Source organism: Bos grunniens, chromosome 10 (assembly GCF_055505025.1).
Source record: "Bos grunniens cultivar Pamir isolate PY7600 chromosome 10, Bosgru_T2T1.0, whole genome shotgun sequence".
NCBI classification, from domain to species: Eukaryota; Metazoa; Chordata; class Mammalia; order Artiodactyla; family Bovidae; genus Bos; species Bos grunniens.
This window is the reverse complement of record NC_141174.1, coordinates 17,304,162-17,329,694: the sequence shown is the minus strand read 5'-3', so window position 1 is coordinate 17,329,694 and position 25,533 is coordinate 17,304,162. Positions and strand designations below refer to the sequence as shown.

Below are 25,533 nucleotides of genomic sequence, written 5' to 3'. Positions count from 1 at the left end.
AAATCTCAGTTATCAAATTCAAAAAATTTGACATTTGATAAGATCCCATATTGGTGCTGCTGCTGCTAAGTCGCTTCAGTCGTGTCCGACTCTGTGCGACCCCATAGATGGCAGCCCACCAGGCTCCGCCATCCCTGGGATTCTCCAGGCAAGAACACTGAAGTGGGTTGCCATTTCCTTCTCCAATGTATGAAAGTGAAAAGTGAAAGTGAAGTCGCTCAGTCATGTCCGACTCTTAGCGACCCCATGGACTGCAGCCTACCAGGCTCCTCCGTCCATGGGATTCTCCAGGCAAGAGTACTGGAGTGGGGTGCCATTGCCTTCTCCGAAGATCCCACATTAGGTAATATAAATTTCTTGAATTCTTTCATGTACAGTCCATAGTCGTATTTCACCAGTTGTTTCTGTAATGTGCTTTATAGCAGTTTCTTAAAATCCAGGATCCAATCCTTTTAATAGAAAAAATGGTTTCTCATCTATGTCACTGTCATGAAAGACAAAGAAATCTTGCAGCATATTGGTCAGTTAACTGTTCTGTTAGCTCCCATCATTGTGGGTTTGTCATGATTAGCTTTAGGTTAAACGTTAGCAGTGACGTGTTCTTAGTGCATCATATCAGGAGTCATATGATGTCAACTTATTTTATTATTGTTGATTAAAATGTTGATCCCTTGGTTTTGGTGATATCTTCAAAGTTTTCTACACTTTTCTCTTTGTAATAAGTCATCTGTAGGGAGATACTTTGAAACTGTTAATATCCTGTTCCCTGACAGATTTTCATAGATTGATAATTCTTATCTAAATCAATTATTTGTTTGGTAGAAATAAATCTTTATCATGGAAAAGGAGAGCTCTTTCTCTTTTAATCAGTTATATACCTCTGCTTTTTTGACTTCTTCCTGCGAATGAGAGTTATCGATACTCAGTGTTTCCACTGTATTTTTATGTGCTTTTGCCTCCCATGCCACTTGTCAACCCATTTCCTTCTGGCTTCTGTCCCAGCCATTCTCTAGAGACTCTCTCACCAGAGAGTTTCATGACAGTGAACAATTCTCACTTTTGTTGCATAATTTTGCTGCCACATGTGACTGTGTCCACCTTCTTGAAAACATTTTTTCTCGGCTTCTGTGAGTCTGCCCTCTCCTGATTTTCTTCTTGCATCTCAGGTCATGATGCAAGTCTCCTTTCCTGGCTTCTCTTGCTATCCAGTCCTTAAATGTTGGAATTCTTTAGGGCTATATCCCAGGCTCTGCTTTCAGTCTGCACATTCTGTGTAGATAGTCTTTCTGGTACCTTGAATTGCCTCTTATATGCCCTTAATATTAAATTGTAAATCTTGGAATGAATTTTATCAATATCTTAACAGTAATTATATCTGAGTGGAGAGGTTATGGGTGATTTTTACAATTCTACTATTATTTTCCAAATTTTGTACCAAAAGATATGTATTACTATTACCTTAAAATACCTCAAACCCAACCTATTCAATGTATAATTCATCCAAACCTGTTCCTCTTCTAATAATCTCTTATTTAGTAACGAGACCCATCAATGACTAAGTTTCTGAAACCCTGACTCTTTTACTGTCCATTATTTTTGACTCCCTTTATACTGCTGTTTGACTCTATCCCTCCATGTAGTCAGTCTATAAATTTTGTCAGTTTTATCTTATAAATACTTCTGTAGTCTATCTACTCTCCATTTGCATTGCTGCTCTTCTGGGCCAAGCTCTCCTCCGACTTCTTACTATACCCTGTCTTACATTTTGAGATTTGAATGATACCGTGTTTTATGTGATTGAAAAAATACTTACTAAAGGTTTTCAAAAGAAATCCTAGTAATCTATAGCCATTCGAAACAGATAACCATCAACTTAGATCATTATATTCAACTTCACAGGAAGTTATAAAGATAGATATCCCAGGAAAATGAAAGGCGGGAATATCATCTTGTCGGTCAGTTCTGTTTCAAAGTTTAGAAACTTTGAAATTTCCTAGTATGTAACAGTGAGTCTGTGCATCTTGCTCTGGGCAACTGTGCTCATTTCAGATCTCAGTGAGGGACTCAACATTTTCCTGAATGTTAACTCAGCCTATTTTATGTGTGATTATTGTGGTGGTGTAGGTGGAGATGGAAGATTTTGATGCAAATATTGAAGAACAGAAGGATGAAAAGAAAGATGCAGAGGAAGAGGAAAGCGAACTGGTAGGAGACAGAACAACCACTTTGAACAAAGTGTCTCTTTATTAAAATTCTTAAGGGTTTAAATTCATCTCTGTGGTCAGATTACTATTGTTGATATGCACCTTAATGGTAAAAGTTTCCAGAATCATCTTCACGGAGACTTTTGGATACTTTTTATTTTTACCCCGACCAAAGGAAAAGAACCCTCTACTGTGTTGTTAACAAGAAAATTTTAAGAATGCTAAGAAACGTACCCTTGTATTCACTCAGCTATTTGTGGGTGGCTCTAGGGGAATATACTTTTTAAGAAAATCAATTACATATGAAAGAGCATTTTTACATTCCAGCAAATACATGGTACAGCCTATCCAACTTATGCATAATTGTCTCTTCTTTGCTCTAAGAGCTCATAACTGAGTTTCTATAAACTGAGGCAGAAGAACTTATTGAATGAGGAGGCAGAGGGTTGCCACTGACTCCCGGATTTGTTCTTCCGCATTTTATCCTATTAAGTGATGGGGAAAATGATTTGACTGTGTAGGCAATGCATTTTGCTTAGGCTAATTAAAGGCTTACGTAAGTGTGAATTCAGAGTTCCCGTGTACCTACTGTAAATGCTTTTGATCACACCTCTGTTGTGATGTCTGCCTTACCCTGTCATTCAAGAGTATGTGATTTCCAGACTTATGTTATTTTCAGTGTTTGCTAATGCGGTACAGAGATTAGCAATGCCTTGAAATAGTGTTGCTTTTTTAATTCAAAATATTATTTGTTTTATTTAATACTTCAGCCCTCGCTAAAGTTACTTTTCATATTCTTCTGAAAATGTACAAAGTGAGAACCCCGATTCCTCCCCCTAGAGAATACATGCTAAGAAGTGGTTTCATCACCCCATGTGTGTTATAGAGGACTCTGGATAGAAACTGTGTGTTTGCATAGAGATGGTGTCAACCTCTACATTCCTAGATTTCGTATGTGGATTAAAAAATAAGCTTTAAAGTTAATGGCATTTGAGTCTCAGTATGTTTTTTTTTTCCTTTAAACAAAGTCTTTTTATTTAATTAGATTGTATTTTAACATACATGATCTAAGGTGTAGGTAGGAAATTCACTTAAAGGTCCACGCTGTCCTGGAATATGGCTGATGACAAGTTTAGTTACTTGCAGCGTGCATACTAGAAAGCCATCATATGAGAAGCCTATAATGTCAGCTCTCTGAAACTCTGTCTTCCTTTGTAGAGATTTCAGTTCAGGATATGGTTCATAACATCTGACTTGCTTAGGTGTAGGTCAAAACTTGGAACTTTTAATTGAATGTACTATTATTTTTCAAAGTGAAACACACTGTAATACAATATTTTTTCACCAGAAACATGGCATTGAAACTTTAGAGCTCTATCCTGCTGAACTCTCTCTTTTATTTCCAAGTAACCTAATGTTTCATAGAGTGAGAAGATGATTTTAAGTTTTAAGGAAGAAAAGAGTAGTTCCAGCAGGGAGAGCTTAACATACTCATTTTACTTAACCTTTATGTTATAAAACTTCTCTTAACCTTTTTTCAAAATGCAGAATCCAGATCTCCTATTGTTGGGTTCTATTCCAGGAGTAAAAGATTCTTGGAAAATTTTAATAAAAGGGTTAAGAGCAAGTCTCTTGTCATTCAGACCATTTTAATGGAATTTTCACTCAACTTTGTTTTCTACTCTGTACTGATTACTACAGCTGTGTGAAATCCATACTTTTCTTGGTCAAGAGACTCCTTTGGGGGGATCATTGGTATGATATTTTGTCTTCTTTAATGCCTCAGTGGACCTTGTAGATATGACTCAGAATTTTAAAATATATTATTCTAGTGACACTTAAGGTTTTTAGATGATTTTTGAGATATAACAGTACAGATTCCATCAGTACCAAACTTTTAGCACCATCACTTCAACCTTTGTCTTTGTTTGTTATTGAAAATGTATTTGGAAAAGATAATATAATTTATAATCTGAAATACTACCTAATTAGTTGAAGTTGAATTATTAGTCTGGCTTAAAGACTACAAATGTATAAAACGTGTTGATTTCCTGGAAGATTGATAATGCTCTAGTAAACTCTTACACAGAAGCTATTGTCATGAACTGTTCAACATGCTTTCCAGCTTTACCTGTGTGTCAGTCTATTCTGTGAACTTTAGCATTACCAATAGTAGAAAGATTCTTAAAAGAAGATGCTGACACCTTTGATGAATCTGTCCTATATAATAAGTCCTAATATTAAAGTTCTGTATGTAAAGATCTAATAGAGAAGAACACAGTCCAAATGAAGTGAAACCTGTTTTACTTCAGTGAATTATATGGAAATTAATTATAAATCAGTGAATTATATGGAAAAGGCATACATTTGCTAGGCAAATAAACGGAAAGGCTTTACTGCATAGTTAAATAGGTACATTGGGAAGTTTGCAAATCTTTATAGGACTTTGAAATAAACCACTCAGTTATTTTACTAAATAAGACATAAATTGCCTGTGGAGATTTCTGGTTTTTCATATAATAGAAAAAGTGTAATTTTTAAAAAACATCAGAAATAATCTAGCTTCCAATTGACGAAAAAGTAATACTCTGAAATAGATTCAGTAAAATTAGTCTTTGTAAGATCTAACTGGTAAATGTTTTGAATCATTTTAAAATGAGGTTGAACTTAATAATTGTGTATCTAAAATTACACTGGAATACAAAGTAATTGTCTTGAAGAATACTCCTTGGACCTCATGCTATTATCACTTAATAATAGCAGTTGTATTTAGAAATGACCTGGCCAGGATGATAAGCTCTCTGCTGCTCTGAAGGATAGTATTTAGCGTAGTAACCACCATAGTAGCAGCGTAGTGACTACCAGACGTTCTTACTGTGTTTGCTGTACAGCTGTTTTTCAGACTACAGTTGTGTCCTGAGCTGTAGTTGCCTCAAAGCGCCTTCATGATACTATTCTAAAGTGCCTGTCCTCAAATCTGGGTAGTGAAGTTCGTGAATTTGGTAATTCAGTTTCTTCAGAGATAATGAGACTGTTTTCCGTAAGGATATATTTATAAATAGTGAGTGGAAACTGAATCCATTCCCAGTTGTAATGCTTTTCCAATTCAAAAGTGATATGCATGTATGTGTCTCTTTCTAACCCTTCGAGCTTCTCTCTGTGTACGATTTAGGGTTACATTCCGAAAAGCAAATGGGAGATGGACACATCTGAGGCAAAGCTAGGTGGGTATTTCCTTTTTCCTGTTTTTATATGTGATACCTGATGGTAATGGTCATAGATCTTTCTGCTGTAAGAAGAACAAGTTCCCCCAAATCTCTGCTTAAACAAAGATTTTAGGCCTACCTTACTACATCCTCAGTCTGTTTTGCTGACTTTCATTTTATATATTGTGACAGAGTAAATGCAAATATGTGATAAATTTAGTAATAAAATATTGTCACTTCTAAAATCCATTCATTTATATTAATCAGAAATGTTGGTATAGATGAGATTTCTACCTTTATAAAAAAATATTTAACTGTAGTTCAAAATTGAAGTGGATTATGAATATTTTGGATAATAGTGATAGTAAAAATAATAAATATTGAAGTTTAAAAATTAATTAAAAAGCAGTTATTTTCTTTGTATAATAAAAGTTTGTAAGTGGGGGAGGTAGATATATAATTTAGGTTTTTGAGGAGCCTGGTTTCTAAGTTTCCATTAAAATTTTCCTCCAGCTGGTCTTTAGTGCAGGTTACAAGGTAAACTGGTGAAAATTATTGTCTAAATAAAAACTTGGAGTTGCTTAATGTGAGGTTCTTTGTCAAGTAGAAAATCACATATATCCAATGGATTTTCCACCAGTATTTTATGGTAATATTACATAACTTTTTTTTAAATCTCGCCTAAAGAGAACCATTTAATATGTTGATTAAGATGTATTAGTAAATAATTTAAGCTGGTGATATAAGATTTTTTTATTTATTTATTTATTTTTTTATAAGATTTTTTTAAAAGCTGGACCATGCTACTGTATGAAGTATGACTGTTGGTCTCTGCATTTCTCTTCTGTAATTATGCTGTAACCCCCAGAGCTGAAGTAACCATAGAAACATACCTTAAATTTATAGAACAAATTTGAATAATTTAGCTGCTTCACTGTTTGGGATATACTATCTGTGTTTCTGACATCAGAGGGGTGCATTTTACACACAGTTGCATAGACTGTGCCTTTTATTGTGCCCAGTTGGTCATGTGAGCCATTGATGTTGACCAGATCTAATGTTAAAAGATAATTCTGTAAACAGTAGTATTACCATATTGTTGGGATAGATGCTTTGTTGCAAAGTCTAGACTTTTCTAGTGTACGGCATGTGAAAATTTTATGTGGTGGTTACTGACATATTCCTCCATTCGTCCTTCCTCTGTGGGAAATCCATTTTAATAATAACCAACTGTCTCCTTCCTGAACTTTTAAAGCATTCGAAAGTGCTTAAATGCAATTAAGTATGTAGGAAAATAATAACAACAAATTAGTTTTAAATAATAATGCTGTAAATATGTTTATTTTAACATTAGTTTAAATCTGAAGTTCTGTACTTATAGAATAACCTATAAGACTGTAAAATCATTTTCCTCTTTCCTGCTTTTCTAAATAGTGATTATCTTTTGGGGCAAAGAGAAATGGTAATTAAAGAGATATGGGAATTATACAATATTTTAGCTAAGCATATAATCTTTAAGAGGCCTTTGTAATATATTATCTAGGATAATGCTTTTTTTAACTTGAGCCAATCCACACTCTTACTTTCCTTTCTAAGATCTAAAGAGAAAGGAAAATGTAATTTAGTTACGATGATTATCCAAGATAATATGACATTAATCTTGATATCACTTTCCAGAAAAAATTCTGGCTGGTCTGCTATTTGCTTCTCAGAAAATACATTTAATACAAATTCAGTCCATTTTAGGTTTTTTTTTTTTTGGCTGTGAGGCTTGTGGGATCTTAGCCTCCTGACCAGGGATCAAATCTGCACCGCCTGTATTGGGAGGCCAAGTCTCAACCACTGGACTGCCAGAGAAGTCCCACAGATGCAGTCCATTTTAAAGACAATGCCAGAAATAGAGTTGTTAAATAAACCATTTCAGTTAAAGGCACTGAAGATCTAGTAATGAATCTAGGAAAGAAGTTCTTAAATGTTTGCAGCTGGGTTTTCGTTTGTGACAGTGATGTTCCATCTAATGACTCGCCTCTTGCACCACCTTGTTATCTTGAGAGCTAAATCATCTGTCGAGGAAGGAGTGTGAGCCTTCCTGGAAGTACTCCTCTGATATTGGTCCATGGAGCCAATTGAGAAGAAGAGCCTAAAGCACGAGGCTCTGTTCTTTTTTGTCACCTTCCTTATCATAACAAATTCAATAGATTTGACTACCAGGTACAACTCTATTTTACCAACATTTCTTAAATATCTCTTGGTAACATGATTATGCTGGGTGGACACGTGGTGGCATGTATTGAGCTAGACAAGCTGAATCTGTAACTGAGAAATTTTGACTTACAGATGAATTGGCAAATGAGAAAGTATTCACTTACTTGTAATCTTTCAAGCAACTGTTAAATCTTATTGTTGAGTCTTGATCTGTGTTCATTAAGTATAGTATTCAGTTCAGCCTGTGTGTGTGTGTGTTAAAGTAGAAGCAGTGTGATTTTAGGACAATTCAGATCTAGCCTGAGTTGCATCTGGCTTGGCTGTCATGGAATTGTTGAGGACTGTCTGTGACCCACTCTCAGGAGCACTTTGCTTCTTTTCCAGCTGGGACGCAAGCGCCCTAAGGCAAGGGTGGTTGTTACAAGCCACATCAAATGCTAGGATTCAGCATTCAAGCTGCTTAAATTCCACTGACATGATTTTAGTTTCTCAAACAGTAAAAAACCAAAAGTATACTTGAGACTGTTGTCATCCTAATTTAGGTTTCTTCATATAGCTTACTTTTGCTTTTCTCATCTCAGCGTCATTTGTCTCCGTTTATGAGTTACTGTGTACTGGCCTTCTACATGTCAGGCAGTTTCATCTCTTCCCAGTTGGAATGTAATTATTTTGTATAGGCATGTAACCCTTGTGTGTTCACCATGAGCAAATTTTCAGAAATATCATTTATGTTTAGAAAACATATAGATGTATCTAAAAATTTTTTTCTGTTGTGCTATATATAATATACTGTTTTGAAGATATGGTAAAATCCTATGACATGCAGAGTTGGATATTTAAACTTTCATCTTCATCTTCAAACTTCATCTTTTAAATTCAAACCTCTGAAAATCATTAGTATGAGTGTATTGGATACCAGTCGTCTTCTGTAACTAACAAATACCCCAGATTCCTCTTCCCTTACCTTATGCCATACATCTGTGTGTTTGAGTTTCCAGGATGCCATGTGGAGGAGGTATGAACCTTTCTTCAGCTCCAAGAAGGAAACTTTAAACTTGTGTACAATAAAATTTCAAATTAAATATTACAAGCAAGGGTGTTCAGACTAGAAATGCATACTCTTCTGAACTTCCGTGTTACAAATGTGAAACTCCTGGTGTGTAACTCCTGTCATACACCCAGTGTATGAGGAAGAGTTCTTGTAGTTTTCACACTGTCCTTCTGTAATTGCTGCCTGACCATGTTCTATTCTTGGAATTGAAATATGAAATTTTCCTTTGAAGTATGTAAATGTCGAAGTTGATCTTACTAAGTTTGGAAATCCTTTGACGTTTATTCAATAAGTGTGTTGGAGCGGCTGATACTTTACACTATTCAACTGAGAACAGTTTTACTGTTTGTGGGCTTCACTGGTTTTTCTAATACCATATTCTATGTCCCTGTGCAATCAAGGTGTCACCTGTAAGATCTTGTGTAATACGGCCTGTCCTGTACATGTAGGTTAGAGCCTCTTGGTATGGCATGTGATTTACAGAGGAGGTTAGAAGACTGTTTCTGTTGCACTCATCCATGTTAAAAATTTGCCAAAGTGATATGATAAAAATTTCTTGAGTTTTGTAAAGTGTTGTAGTTTGCCTTACTGATTTTTCAATAATATTGCTTTTATGGGGGTGGGGCTTAGGAAATAAAAGCTTTGACAAGTATGCAAAATCTTACTGGTTTTTGAGATCTGTATGGTATGCACAATTAGTTGTGTGTGTAACTTTTACATTTGAAGCATAAACTCATCTTGCCTCCTGCTTCCATTGTACTTTTCTTTCACGTTCTGTCTGCCTTGATGCCTAAAAGGTTTCTATTATATATACTCTTCACCATTTATGGAGTTAAATGGAGTGTGGTTATTGTATGTTTCTGAAGTGTGTAGGTTTTCCTTTATTGACCTACTTAATAATAGTATGTTTTTATAACTGTAGATGATCCAAAAGTTTAGTGCTTCAGTGTAGCCTTTATATATATATGTACATATATATGTGTGTGTGTGTGTATATATATATATATATATAACTCATAATATTTCACATGTAGAATTCAAAATCACAACTAACAACCAGTAAAACAGACTATACACATTTCCATCGTGTGTTCTTGAAGACACCTAAACTCATATCTCATAATTTCTGAATCAGCACTCCCTGTTAATTTAATTGATTAAAGTCTGGGGCCTTTGGAAAGCCTCTCAGATTGAGGATTCAGAAAGAAAATTCAGATCCAGCTACTTTGGCTGACTAGCCCTCAGCCTCAGAATAGTCAGCAGCACTTTAAAGTACAACCAAAGACAGTGGGGATTTGTATGATCAACTTACCTGTAAACGTTAACTTACAGCAAATCCTGTCACCAGTGGTCAAAATCCCAAGAAACTGTTCATCTAAAACTTTCCCAAGCATTAGCTTGGCTCATTAAGTTCTTATACTACGTGTTTTTCATGTAACACAATATCACACATGATTGCAGATCGAATGGGTGGTGTTAATGTTGTGTTAAAGAAACGAAAACAAAAAAGAATGGAAGAAGTTGCTTTTGGAAAAACTCAGCGTTGCTTTTCATCAGAACATGAGAGCTGAAGTGTGATTTTAGGTGGGTGGGGAGGATAAGGAGCCCAGTAAACAAGTGTCTTCTCTTGCTCTGCCCATATTTGCTACTTAAACCAGTATAGTAATGTAAAGGCTGCCGGTATGAACACCAGATAAAGAGTGGAAATTGCACAGAACTTGATATTATCTCAGCTAAGAAGAGAGTTTGGATCTGCAAGTGGTGCTGCTCTCGGAATTGCGGATGTGCCCTCCGACGGTGTTCCAGCCTTCTTTCCCCTTGTTTGTGTGTCGTGTGCAAGCTCACACTCTTCCTTAATGCTGCGGCTCTGTGTTTGTCCCTCAGACAAGCTGGATGGCTTGAGAACTGGCACAAAAAGGAAACGTGACTGGGAAGCTATTGCCAGCAGAATGGAGGACTATCTTCAGCTCCCTGATGATTACGACACTCGTGCTTCTGAGCCTGGGAAGAAGAGGGTAAGAGACCACGAGTGATTACCAACAGTTAAAGGCCTGTGTAGACATCTGGTTTTAGAAAGTTAAAGTCAGATAAACACGAATGCTATTTTTTTAGAGTGGTTTGGTTTATACTGCACCAGAGTTGGACACAACTGAAGTGACTTAGCAGCAGCAGCACCATATTACACATTTGCAAAAGAGACCTTACAAATTATTCGATCAAAATGTACAAATAACTTAAATAATGGAGAACAGAGCCTCACGTGGTTAGCACGTTATCAACCTTAAAGGAGTCTGGAATGGCTGCTTGTGCCATTTTGTCATGGAGCAAAAGAGTCAGGTGTGAAGTAGAGTACTGAAGAGAATCTGTGGAGCTTCTTAATGGATCAGATGTAGAGGGTCCAGGATGGATGGGCTCAATGGTGACGTTTCAGGATTCTGGCCATAAGCATTCCATGCATGTGGTACCATTTACTGAATTAGCGTAAAGTAGGGGAGACATATAAGTTTGAGAGTGAAAACTCAGAAGTTCAGCGAAGTACCAGTGAAGTTAGAAGTGGTAATAGGACTCGGGACTCCAAAATTTAGAAGTTCAGATAGAAGTAACTGTTTTAAGAAGGAAAGAATAGTCCATTGTTAAATGATACAGAGAAGACAGATAAACTGAGAAAAGAGAACTCACCATTGAATTTGGCAACATGGTGATTGTTGATGTCTGGTCAAAAAAAAAAAAGTCAAGCTTTCTTAGAGAGTTGAGGGGAGAAGCCACTTTCGAGCAGATTTGAAGAATAGGAAATGAGGAAGTGCAGAACAGCAAATGTAGATAAGTTTCTGAAGAAGCTTAGCTATGATAGGGAGCAAAATAATGAAGCCAAGATGTTAAATAGGTCTTCCACACAGATGGCAAATTAAATAAAAGTGATATTTGTGCAGCCTTTAAAACACAATAAAGTAAGAGGTATAACATTGTACATGGTCCACATAAAGCTTTTCCAGCTAGTCTGTCTTGATCTTTCTTTTAAGTATATACAGACCTACCATTCTTTTTAATTTATTTTATTTTTGGCTGTACCACACAGCAGTTTCCTGCCCAGGGATTGAAACCTGGGCCCTTGGCAGTGAAAGCGCCGAGTCCTAACTACTGGACTGCCAGGAATTCCCTACCCTTCTTTTTAAATGGCTTCCTAGTGTACCATCATTTGGTTGAATAATCAGTTCTTTATCTATTTCCTTATCAGTGGATGCTTATGCTGTTTTTATTTCATTGCTAATGTAATACTGTAGTGTAAGTTGTATGCGTTTGTCTTGGCAACCTTTTGGCAGTGTATCTCTAGGGTGTATTTTTAGCCTTAAAGCTGCAAACTCATAGAATATGATGTATCATTCTGACAGCTATTATGAGATTGTTTTCCAAAAAGGTTGCGCCTATTTATACACCCACATGTAAGTAAATCCCTGTTTTTTTCACACTTGCACAGGCAGTGTTATTACTGAACTTTTTAACTTTTGACAATCTGATAGGTGAAAAATGGTATCTCATTTTTCATTTCGCCAAGTAAGAATGAAATTGTTTATCATTTCTTTATCTTTACACATCATTTCTTTTTTTATAAATTCCCTCAGTACTTTAATAGTAAAAGATGTTTATTGTAAGAGAATGAAAAATGCCACTTCATTACTGTGGATACCATTACAGGGGACTCAAGCTTTCAAATAGTGCAGACAGTCCCTGGGCCTGCCCTTGTTTGTGTGTCTTGAGACCTGATTAGTGGCCTTCTATGTCTGGGTGGCCCAGCTCTACCCAGGGACTACGTGTCTTAATACCTCTTATTCCAGTTTTAAGGTTGGGGCAACAGAAGCAGAAATAGCTCTTTCTTGGGAATAATAATTTGGTATAACAGTGAATAATCTCAAGTAAGAAATATTTTTCTCTAGTTCATTTTTAGTTAGGTAACTATTACTCTCTTCAGTAGGGAGTGTGTAATCTCATATAGTTTACTCTGTAAGCTGAGTGGACAAAAGCGTGAGCTGTACACATCCTAGTTCATTAAGTGGCTCCTCTTTCCACTCCTCTCCCTGCCTTCCTTCCTCATTTCAAATTGTTTTTAACATTCAAACCATTTTCCAAAATCAACTTCTTGAGCACAAGGAAATCCTGCAGGTAGCATGGAATGCAGGACTCATTACTCATTCCTTTCCTGGAGTTGCTTGATTTCTATAATCCAGATTTTATAAATATTGGGTAGATTCCTGGGATTAATTTACACCGAAACACAAAGGTAGTTCTGTAGAATTGATCATACTAGAGTTTTACCAACGTGGCTAGGATTTAAAATATAATTAAAAAATTTTTTTTCCACTTGCTTAGTTTTGTATAAAATGACTTTAATTTATGTTTCTTTGATAACTGTAGAAAAGTGAATATTTCCCTAGTTTTGTTTGAGAACTCAAACGTTTTAGAGATATTTTTGGTGACAGTAGCTAAAATGTACACACACAAACTTCTGAGTATTGGTCAAGAGTTTTCTTTACTATACCTTTTTTTTCCCTTAACAGCTAAGGTAAATGGCAGAAAATTGAGATTGTAAATGTCAATAAAAGTACCTCTCTAGGAAGGTTAGGAGGGACACTTGACATTTCCAAAGCCATTTCTAGTTGCAAGTCATTATTCTGCTCCTTACATTTTTTTGTAATCATTTCATTCCTTTTACAGAATTGTATGTCTGTATGTCAGTCTGTGCAACTGCAGCCTCTTATATTTTCATTTCAGCTTTAAAATTTGGGGCATTTGTGCTGAAACATATTGCTTTTTTAAAAAATAACTACTTTTCTTCCTAATTCCGTATTCTTTATTTTATCTGAGTTTTAAAGACTTAGAATTTAAACTTCAGATTTAAAGTAACTTAGTTTACACAGGGCAAGATTGATTAGTGTATTTAAATCTGTTTTAAGGATGTACTATGGACTGTTTTCAGTCTGTTTCTTTGTTCGATGGCCACAATTCATCTGTCTGTCCATCCATCCATTCTTCATCCCCCTTAACCATAGTCATCTTTTGCTAAAATACGTACACTTGATCCCAATGAGAACTGAAGAGAGGGTCCATAAATTTGTCAGAATAAATACATCAGCATTAATGGGCAGAAAGCCCAAAGATCTTGGTATTCAGAAACCCACATTATTTATTAGGCTTTTTATTAAGCCTCATGAAGGAAATTGAGCCATAGGTTTTCTGCCCACAAATAAATCTACCTTAAAAAGTGTCAAGTGTTATCAGTGTTCCCCCACAGCTGTTACTTGTGTGTATTATCCTTAGCCAAGTGGTTGATAAAAACAATTATCAGGGGAAGAAATAAGAAGCCAGTCCTTTGATTACCATTCCTATAGACAGTAATAGGGAGGGTCATTTTACTTCTCAGAGCAGTTACACATTTCCAGGTACAGCGTGGATGAACGTGCTCTGGTTCCCTCTCCTTGTTATAGATCACAATCACAACAAATCACAAGCCATATTTAAAATACAGTCTCTGAAGCCTTTGGTACTAGGCAGCTGCAAAGCACAGTTATAAGTATTTTATCTTTTACAGGTTAAATCTGCTTATATTTTTAAAATTATTACTGTAATACATACAAATCCGTATTTTTAAAATATCAGAATACCAATAGAAAATGTCCCCGATTCATATATTTGTAGGGATAATCTTGCCATAAATGATATCAACTGAGTTTGTCTCTTGGTCTCTTTATCTCATCAGTAAAAGTAATGATACCAGGTCCCTGTTTTCTAAGAATAAATTTCAAAAACTTCTATTATGTGGAGATGAGACTCAGTCTTTGATCTAGGATGTTTATGGTCTGTTGGGGAAGGGAGATCTGTCAGTGGATAATTGCAATATAACGTGAAAGTTCAAAACTAGGCATGTCACATCTGGAAGTAACTCCAGGGAAGCAATGATTATTTGATTGGCAAAGGACAAGAGGGATAAAGCAGAGTTCATGCGAGGCGGATCAGGTTAGAGCAAAGACATTTTCAGGAAGAGAGTCTAGTTTGTGTAGGGTTACAGAGGTGGGAATGACCCAGTGTGCTCTGAGAGCTGAAAGTACTTTTGTAACTGGTGAGCTACAGTCCATGGGGTTGCAAAGAGTCAGACACAGATAGCGACTGAACACACATCTGTTAAGCGTCATAGGTACTGCCCAGAGATGCTGCAGGAGGACAGGGCCAGATCCAGAGGGACCTGTGCACTTGGATTTTATTCTGTAGGTTGGGCGAGGATTTAAAGCTGTGGCAGAGTGGACCAGAGGAAGTGAGAATGAAAGTAGGAAGACTAGGCAGAAGTTAGTGCTTTATTTTTTACTTAAGGTAAAAAATGAGGCTGGTGAATGGGAAAGGGGATAGGAGGTGGAGGGGACAGGGCTGACTTTTTCAGGAGCTGGTATGGCCAGGACTTGTGATTGACTAAAGTTTTCTTTCTGTAACTGAAGATGTATGACTGTCTTCAGTTCTCCAGTTAACTTCTAATTTTTTAAACCCCTGGCCTCAAATTAGTTATCCTACCCGTTAAACTATTCAGAAAGCTAAGAGACTCTGCGTATTTATTTTTTTCTAAAGCCCAGCCTAACACTGTGTTCTTTTTAGGTGAGATGGGCAGACCTGGAAGAAAAGAAGGATGCAGATAGGAAAAGGGCCATAGGTTTTGTGGTCGGACAGACTGATTGGGAGAAGATCACAGATGAAAGTGGTCACCTGGCTGAAAAAGCCCTCAATCGAACCAAATATATATGAAACTTAGTTTTTGAATGGAGTCATTACTCCTCTAAGGTAAGGGTACACGATCATGTAAATAGCCTACTGTGTGTTGTTTTGAAGAGTCTGAGATAAAGAAGACAGCATGCTTTGCTAAAAATGCTTCTCTTCCTATATTATTTTCTGGTTCTAAGAGTAAGTATGTGCCAGTTGCCAGCATTTATAGTACAGGGTATTAGAAAAGGAAGCAATTTTCTGCAACCTGGCTTACTTATAAAAATCTAAGACTTAAGAGAAGCTTGAATTCTGTAGATCTGGGAAGGAGTGACGTGATGAGAGACTGAGGTCTGCTGAGTTTTCTGTCTGTCCTTCCCGCCGTGACAGCCTTTTCTTTTCTTTGCAGGTGGTTCGCTTTGAGGTGATCTGAAGCCACGGCCTTCTGGAGCTTCGTTGTGTGTCCCCTTGCTTCCACGTTTCAGTTTTTGTTTTGTTTCTACTGCTTTAGTTTTTTAAAGTTCTCCAGTGTCCCCGAGAGGTATTAGAGTCTTGCTCGACTTGAACAAGACATTAATCTTTCTTTTTAACTGCTTTGGGGAGGGAGGGAGTGATAGCGTAACTGCTGAAGCCAGGTGGAGATGTGCTGGAGGACTCCAACAGACAGTGTTTCCTCCACTGTACAGTTGTCACAGACTATCTCTATCATCATTGCTTTGTGGCTGTTTTTGTTTTTTACTGTATGTAACTGGTAGCTGATTGTACTAGGATTAAAAAAAATAAACTTTCATGATAAAGCCATGAGATTCATGGGCTATATAGCATGAGCCCCTTTCTCTTGTTTTCTTAATTTTATTTTTATTGCTTTTTTAATATGGTGTGTTCTGATTACATGCTAGTTGAACATCTTAAAAACCTCGTTCGCATCTATGATTCCGTAACGCATGTTGTAAACACAAGGCTCAGCAATGTTCACAACACTTATCTTTGTTTTATAGCTGATTTCTTTTTCTGTCTTTGTGTCTTGAAGACTAATAGAGACAATTTCAAATATTTATCTGTTCCCTGGAGCACATCTGTTCTGTATCATGATGTTTTATTGTCGTCGTTGTCGTTTTGATCCTTTTTTGCTCTTCCCTATTTTCTTTTCCTTCCTCTTTTTACTTTCTCCCTTCATGTTCTCTAATGTTTTGATTTTTCTCTAATCTGACTTTGACTCCTGGGTGGACAAAACTGATGTACTCTATGAAGCTTTGGAGCTTGTTGCCTGACTGCTGAACTTGAATTGTTGGTTTTTTAAGCCAAGATTGCAGGGCAGGAATATGGCAATGCAGAGCGCTCTGGCAGGCAGCCTTTAAGTCTGTCAAGTTTTCAGGTTCTTGCCAGATTGTTCATTATTGGAAAGCATGGCCTTCTGCTTAAAATTTTATCTCTTGTGAATGGTACCAGGTGGAGCCTAGAAATTGCATAGAGCTAAAACCCAAGTATCGTTCCTGTTTAAAAAGAGAAAAGGAGCTCCTTTCCCTTTTTCATTCTGCAAAGGAAAAAAAAAAGTTGTTTCCAGCATGAGAGAAGACTGAGAAGAGACTTCTTTCTCAAGCATCATTTCCACTATGTAATCTAACTCAGTAAGCTGCAAATTTGTTTACAGAAGGCTTGAATATTTTGAAATGTTTACCTTTGTCTAAAAAACCAAAAAACATTTTCGTTTTATTTCCTACATTAAATGTTGTGTGAATAGAGATAATGTTGCCATTCACATATTAATAGTATTATTTTGGGTTCAAGAACTTCAAAGCACTGAAGACTAGTGGGAAATTCTGATGAATTTCTATACTTTTTAATGTTTCCTACAATTCTGAATGTTTAACGTAAGAGGCTTTATGTTATTAACAAGTCAATATTGAATGTATAATTCGCTACATTAAGTAACTTCTGGTGTTTGTAGTATTTGAGAAACTACTTTGGTTGCTTGCTGGCCGACGGTACGTTTCTATGTAGTGATCTTTCTCAGTCACCTTTATTATGTTGAGTGAAGGTACGTCAGAAGATGGTCAACAGAACTATTGTTTATACAAAGACCAACCTACTAATTATTGAATCTACCAAATGTATGTTTTTAACAAAAAATTTCTAGAATGTGCTCTTTAGTTCAGGAGGTAGGTATATACATATTCTTATAGAAGATGCTTTCCTTCCATTTCTTAACCTTTTTATGTTCTAACAGCATTCAGAATGCCAGTGAAATGAGAAGTGGTCATCACTCACGAATCACTTTCAGTCTGTCATGTTTTTGCCTTGCAGCCATGGCTTTGTGTCTGCGGTCTTACTCCAAGAGGTGGTAGGGAAAAGTGAATGGGGTCAGAAATAGCTTCTGCTGATTTTCAAAAGATACTGATTAATATTGCTGTTAGGTGTTGAACATAGAATGTTTCCTGCTTTAGGAAATTGGTATAATATAACCCAGTGAGTGGGATTAATAAGAGAAAGATCAGGCACCATAAAGCAAGTATTAGTCTGTTGACGTTTGAGGTTGCTAGTCTGATACAGAACTGGTAAGAAATTCTTAAATTTACTTTATCACTTGAAGCAGAATAGAAGAGAAAGATCAGGACTATGTTGGAGAAATTTGGTGTGAGCACAAATTACCTTAGAACACAAATATTCTAAGTTTATTAAGAGATGCCCTTGGAATACAAAGAACTGAACTTTGGTTGCATTTATTTGCTAGCATTTTACAAACATGTTCAGAAAGCTGCTTGGTATTTTTTATTTTAAGCATATTAAGTTTATTTAAAATTGGTACTTGCCTTATACAAAATAGTCTGATGTTGGAAAAGTTCCAGTTATCTTTTAATGTTTCAGATCTTTTAAACTAAATGTAAAACCTCTTTCTGCAGTAGTTGAATTCTACCTGTAAACTCCCTGTGCAAGTAACGTGGATAAGATGCAGAAATCTTTCTATTGGGGAATTGTTTATTTAGGGTTAAGCTGGCATGTTCAAAATATGTTGTGACTGATTACAGAAACTGAAAGCTGTTGGGTAGTCTGCTTGTTGACACGTAATTGATTCACATAATTTTCTAGAAGTTTGTATTTGGTTAAGATGTCAATGGTTAATTCAGAAGGTTTTTTTCTTTTGGATAAAGATAAAATCTTAAATTTACTGGCTGGATCTTAAATTTACTGACTGGGTTCATGTCCCTTGTGAAAATTCTGATTATTGATTGACCACATCAAAGTAAGCTCCGTTTCATTTGGAGACTAAGTATTACATTCTGAATTGGAGTGACTAAAAATTTATTTCTTTGAAGGCACCTCCACTTCTTTTGTAAAGTATTTTATCTTCTAGCTACGCAAGGTGCAGATATTTTGGTAATAATAGACATCTGGAGTCAGCTTACTACTAGGACTGTAAAAGTAGCAGGTTGTCAGCTATAAAGAGACCATTCAGATGTTTCAGACTGGATTTTAGAATTCAGAGTAACCAAAACTGAGATGAATTTTACTAGGCTAAAGAAAAATGATTCCTCATTTCTAGCCTTGACCGGTCCTAATACACATTCAGGTTCCTTTCTTGAAAGCTGTATGATCTTAAGTTATTAATCAAGTTAGAAAGTAAAAATCAACGAAACTCACTTATCAAAGGTCTCTGTGAGGAGCAAACTAGATAATGCTTATAAAACTGCTTGGCACAGCACCAGGCTCAAAAATTGGTAACTGGCCATCAATCATTATTTTTTTGACTTGTTCTTTCATGTGTGCTTTTAAAATTAAAACTTTTCACTTGGCTTGAAGGTAACTGTCACCTTTTATAGTTAGCTACCGTAACTGAGCTAGGCCATATGAAATAGTGTGGTGAGTGTAGGTTGGAAGAGTAATAATTTAGAAGCATTTTCAGGTAGCCACTGAAACTGATCTTCAGAATCAGTATGGAGATTTGTTTAAAGGAATCACTGAGGTGCAAAGGCTCATTAGTAAGTACCCAGGAGGAAAGTGAAAGTGTAAGTCACTCAGTTGTGTCCAACTCTCCCCAACCCCATGGACCGTACAGTCCATGGATTTCTCCAGGCCAGAGTACTGGAGTGGGTAGCCTTTTCCTTCTCCAGGGGATCGTTCCAACCCAGAAAGGGATGAGTACTAATGGAAAGCTGTTGCCAGACCACACGTGTGAACAAAGGTGAAGGCGCTGAAGCGTTGATTTGCCTTGTCACATATTCAAAAAGCAAATAGTAATTTTTATGAATAAGTAATACAGTCATATGACATAAAATCCAGAAGGTTTAACATCTTTCCATCCCCGTCCTCAGCCTCCCACTATCCTGTCTACAGAGACAACCAATGTTGACTTTCTTTTGTGTCCTTTCAGAAAAATTCTGTAGATAAGCAGTTAATTTCGCTTTACCCAAATGGCAGGGTGCTGCCCGCGCTGCCGTGCCGTTTCTGTTACAGTGTCCAGGAGGGCTTCTGGTCACACGGGAACAGTCCCATTCTCATTCGGCTCCTACTCTCCTCTCCCCCTTCTCCCTCTCTTCCCTTTCTCCTCCTCAATCTTCCAAAGGTACCTTCTAATTATAAGGAGCTTCACTGACAATTTTTAGAAATTTACCTGTATTTCTGTTCTCTACAGGTAAATGGCACAGAATATGTAATTATTGTATGGATCTGTCTGTATACATTTTTATCACATGTAGGTTTTTATATCGACCCCTGTCTTTCTCTGACTCCTGCCGCCGCCTCTGACCCTAGGCAACCACTAATCTGTTCTCCATTTCTGTAATTTTATCATTTAAAGAATGTTCTATAAATGAAATCATATAGTAGGTAACCTTTGGGGATTGGTTTTTTTGGCCTTTTTCACTTGCTGTAATTCCCTTGACGTTTATCCAGGTTGTTATGTGTGTTATCAGTAGTTTGTTCTGTTTATTGCTAGCATTCATAAATGCTGTTAATGGGTGGAATCAATAGCATTCCATCCCATTCTCTTTTCTAGCTGTAGAATGTTTTATGTCTTTATCATAATGTAGCTCACCAGGTCTCTGTTGATGGATTTAAGCTGTCTTTTGCTGTTATAAATTGTGACTTTTATATACTGTTATCATTACACCACTCCTGTACTTGCCTGATTTCTAGCAATGAAGGAGCACTAGTTACAGCATCATTTACATAGGCATCCTTGAGGGTGACAGGTGCTTAAGAGCCAGCACAGCACATCACAGCGATGAACTGTCAAGGGAACTGACAGTAACGAAATGAAAAAGGCAAATCCTGTTTCCTGGAAAATCCTACAGTATAGAGTTCTGACAGAGTAAAGAACCCCAGTGGGTCTTTGAGGGCTTAGAGTGGCCAGAGACTGATGGGTTCCCGGTCCACACATAACAGAGTTTAGACCTTAGTTCACTCTCTTTTTACCTAGTTATTTATGCTTCTGCATCTCCATGGCTGATCTGAACTCAGTTCTCGGCTCTATTGCCTTCACATCAGACTGTAGTCAGGGAGCATCCTCAGGACTGAGTTATGGACAGCCCTCGGTCTGCCAGCAGGAATTTGCACTTGTGATACTAGGAAAATCCATAGACTTAATGGTTTACTTTGTAGTTGACGAGACTTGACTTTGACTCCTATACCCAAGTTTGAATTTTCTACCAGAGATTCACATTCTTAGGTTTGACAGTACTGATGTAGATTATAGCTCCCTTTCCTATGATATCTGAAGAATTAAAATAATTTCTTCCACTATGACTTGAAATCCCACTCGCAGGTCTATTGTTTCTGACTGAGTTCCTACTTCTTGGCATGTCTAATTTTTTTTTTTTTTTCTTTTACAGCATCTAGCTCAGTACATGGCTCATTTATCTGTAGAGTGAATAAATAGAGGGGATATCTCCTATCTGTATGGCAGTGGTCACTCATTCAGAGTCGGACAGGTAACAGATGTGTGAGGCAGAGGGTGGAGATTGTGGCAAACTGGAGAACAAGGTAGGTCCTGTTACAGGGTACACAGTACCTGCTCGGCCACAGACTGGCCATCTGGGGATTTGGGTCTTGTGTTGCCAGATTTTTCTAGGATTTCCAGAGAAGTGAGAAAACTGGATTTTTTGTGAGATCTTCAATATATTAGCACCAGAAAATTTTGTTTCTTGTTTGGTTTTTTGGTAAGTGCTTCAGCCCACACTGCCTACCTGTCATTTCATACTTGAAGGCTGCCAAGTTGAAATTGTTGATATTTAGATAAGAGGTTGAAGAGGCCTTAAAAGTTCATTCTTGTCAAGTTCCTTCATTTTACAGATGAGGTTTCTGAGGCTGAAAGAAGAGAAGTGACTTGCTCAGTTACTTGATGGCAAAAGAAGGCTAAATCTTAGTTTTCCTGGTCTGTTTCTTATAGGAGTAAGTATGTTTTCTGTACTTTATAATTGCTTACGTAAGGCAACTAGCCTATTTGCTTTGGCTCCGATGACAAGTGTTATTCCTTCACTGAGAAGTTCCCTATTACCTGCCTTATTACGGACAGATGCATTCAGCTTGGCAATGAAGTCTGTCAACAACATCGTCCAAACTACCTCTTTGGCTTCCTTTTCCACTTCTCTTGCCACATGCGCAATAACGGCAGGTGCATTGTGTGGCTTACCCTCAACACTCCGTAAAAATTCTTGGTTTACTGCCTCCTTTTTATCTTATCTTTTAGAAATTGTACCTGTCTTAAGGCCCAGCACACATGCCGCCTTCTTCCTGAAGCTTTCCTGTCTTGCTCCCTCCAGCTCTCATAGGGCTTTGCTTCTGTTGATATTTGTTCTGTGATCTTCTCTTACTTTGCCTTTCTAGGAGAGTAACTTATATACTTCTCTATTCCATTTCCCCCATCTGTTCCCACTCCCAAATGCAAGCTCCTTGAGGGTAAGAGCTGTTTTATTCATCTTCATCCTTATAACACTGAATATGCAGTACCTGTTAGGTATAGTTGGTACTCAGCAAGCATATTTATTTATTTTTTCAGTTAACATATTTAGAATTGATAGCATGGTATATTTTAAATATGAAGTTAATTCAGTAAAAATTTATGTAATTCACAAAACTCCAATTTTTGTTTGCTTCTTCACTGCTTCTCTATCTTTTGGTTGATGACATATGCATAAGTATTATATAAATCAGACATCAGATATTCAAATGCCTACTATGGACAGGAAGATACCATAAGTGAGAGAATTGGCCAATAGTTTCATAGTGGCATGCTAAGTTCTATTCTTTCATCCGAAACACACTGTTTTGTTATTGGACCTGTCAAAATATTCTTATAGAAAAATATCCTCTTTCCCATTTTTCTTGAAACATCGGACATTCTGTATCATTAGCTTTCCCACATTTGGTAGGAATGTAAGTACAAGTATTTTCTTCCTAACCCTATTATGACAAAACCAGCAATGGAAGCAGAGCACTGTGGGCAGCTGACTCTCAGCCTTAGTACTGAAGAGGCAGTAGGGCATGGTGGGGCCTAGGATGTTGCAGAGTGCTTTCCCTGTCTCACTGCGATAGTTCTTCCCCAGCCATGGTTGCCATGAAGTAAGGTAGACCCAGTGTTGCCAGATGAAGGGGAAGTGGAAATCTGGATCTTTGTGTGAAGTAGTCTTTGCAAAGTACCATGAGGACAATACAGTAGATGTAAAACAAATCACATCTGGAAGTGACATACTTCAACCATCATTTTGGGACATATACCATAAGGGATGGTGAATCCTGGCACTAAAGAAGATATCTATAGGAAAGGAAACATCAAGTTATATCACATAGATGGCATAAAAATATTTTGACAAACACCTTTTGACTGATATTTTGGAGTGAGCAGTTCTGTTTTCCTTGAGCCAGATGGTAACACATACATAATGTACTGATGCTGAATTTGCAGTGGGTTGATTTTTATCCATTTCTTGCTTTGACGTGGAAGCATGTGAATTGCCCCTCTCCTTGGCTAACATCCTTCCAATGACTCCATTTATCAAGATGCAGGTAAGCACCTTATGTGTGCACAGTTAAATAGTGGGCACACACTCCTGTCCCAGAGAAAGAAGATAGCAAGAATTCCCTTTGGTTAAGTGAAACTGCTAAGCAGCCATACTTGGATGCAAATTTGAACCAGAATGTTTTCTTAATTCTCCATTGTGTTCTGTTATTTCCACTGAGGAAAGAGGATGCATGTCATTACAGCTTCTTTGGCACCTATCCATGTCAAGGTGGGTATACTTTTGATATATTTGATTTCTTAAGTATGTTTTGGGGCATTATCTTTTCCAAATTCTCTTCAGCCATAAAATATAAGCTCATTATTTTTAAAAGTGTATCAGAGATAATACTAAAACCCTCCATTGAGCAACAAACACCTTAAAGTCTTAGAAGTAGTTACTGTTATCATTTTGGAATGTGGCTTTCCAAACCATTTTCTGTGCATCTTAATGACCCAGATAACCACGATGGTGTGGTCACTCACCTAGAGCCAGACACCCTGGAATGTGAAGTCAACTGGGCCTTAGGAAGCAATACTGTAAACAAAAAACTAGTGGAGGTGATGGAATTCTAGCTGAGCTATTTCAAGTCCTAAAGATGATGGTGTTAAAGTGCTGCTCTCAGTTTGTCAACAAATTTGGAAAACTCAGCAGTGGCCATAGGACTGGAAAAGGTCAGTTTTCATTCCAGTCCCAAAGAAGAGCAGTGCCAAAGAATGTTCAAACCACTGTACAATTGCGCTCATTTCACATGCTAGCAAGCTAATGCTCAAAATCCTTCAAACTAGGCTTCAACAGTATGTGAACTGAGACCTTCCAGATGTATAAGCTGGATTTAGAAAAGGCAGAGGAACCAGAGATCAAATTGCCAACACCTGTTGAATCATAGAAAAAGCAAGATAATTCCAAAAAAAAAAGTCTACATCTGCATCATTGACTATCCTAGTATTTGACGGTGTGGGTCACAACAAACTGGAAAATTCTTTAAAGAGATGGGAATACCAGGTCCTTCCTTGTCTCCTGAAGAACCTGTATGGGTCAAGAAGCAAGAGTAAGAATCAGACATGGAACAACGGATTGGTTCCAAATTGGGAAAGGTGTACAACAAGGCTATATATGGTCACCCTGCTTATTTAACTTACATGCACAGTACATTGTGAAATGCTGGGCTGGATGAATCACAAGCTGGAATCAAGACTGCTGGAAGAAATATCAAAAACCTCAGATATGCAGATGATTCCACTCTAATGACAGAAAGTGAAGAGGAACTGAAGAGCTTCTTGATGAGGGTGAAAGGAGAGTGAAAAGGCTGGCTTGAAATTCAACATTCAAAAAACTAAGATCATGGCATCCAGCCCCATCACTTCATGGCAGATAAAAGGGGCAAAAGTAGAAGCAGTGACAGATTTTATTTTCTTGGGTTCCGAAATCACTGTGGACAGTGATTGCAGCCATGAAGTTAAAAGACGCCTGCTTCTTGGAAGGAAAGCTATGACAAATCTAGACAGCATATTAAAAGGCAAAGACATCACTTTACTGACAAAGGCCCATATCATCAAAGCTACAGTTTTTCCAGTAGTCCAGTACAGATGTGAGAGTTGGGCCATAAAGAAGGCTGAGCACCAAAGAATTGATGCTTTCAAATTGTAGTGCTGGAGAAGACTCTTGAGAGTCCCTTGACATGCAAGGAGATCAAACCAGTCAATCCTAAATGAAATCAAACCCTGAATATTCATCAGAAGGACTGATGCTGAAGCTGAAACTCCAATATTTGGCCACCTGATGTGAAGAGCCAATTCATCGCAAAAGACCCTGATGCTGGGAAAGATTGAAGGCAAAAGGAGAAGAGGCGGCAGACCCTGAATATTCATCGGAAGGACTGATGCTGAAGCTGAAATTCCAATATTTGGCCACCTGATGTGAAGAGCCAACCCATCGCAAAAGACCCTGATGCTGGGAAAGATTGAAGGCAAAAGGAGAAGAGGCGGCAGAGGATGAGATGGTTAGATAGCATAACCAACTCAATGGACATGAATCTGAGCAAACTCCAGGAGATAGTGTAGGATAGAGGAGCCTGCCTTGCTGCAGTCCATGGGGTTGCAAACAATCAGACATGAATTATTGACTGAACAACA

General features: G+C 37.3%; 1 protein-coding gene across 3 annotated transcripts in view; it reads left to right on the top strand.

Annotated features, from left to right (window-relative positions):
• YLPM1 (YLP motif containing 1) overlaps nucleotides 1–16,231 on the top strand; it is a 66,068-nt gene extending 49,837 nt beyond the window's left edge. For 2 of the 3 annotated variants that reach the window (XM_086319635.1, XM_086319634.1), the window contains 5 exons: nucleotides 2,125–2,205; nucleotides 5,377–5,428; nucleotides 10,551–10,681; nucleotides 15,303–15,485; nucleotides 15,814–16,231. In XM_086319635.1, the coding sequence (XP_086175761.1) occupies nucleotides 2,125–2,205; nucleotides 5,377–5,428; nucleotides 10,551–10,681; nucleotides 15,303–15,449 (411 nt within the window). In that variant the 3' untranslated portion in view covers nucleotides 15,450–15,485; nucleotides 15,814–16,231. The remainder of the gene's footprint in view (nucleotides 1–2,124; nucleotides 2,206–5,376; nucleotides 5,429–10,550; nucleotides 10,682–15,302; nucleotides 15,486–15,813) is intronic. The other variant, XR_015133996.1, reaches the window with a different exon arrangement.
• Nucleotides 16,232–25,533: the final 9,302 nt, after the last annotated feature.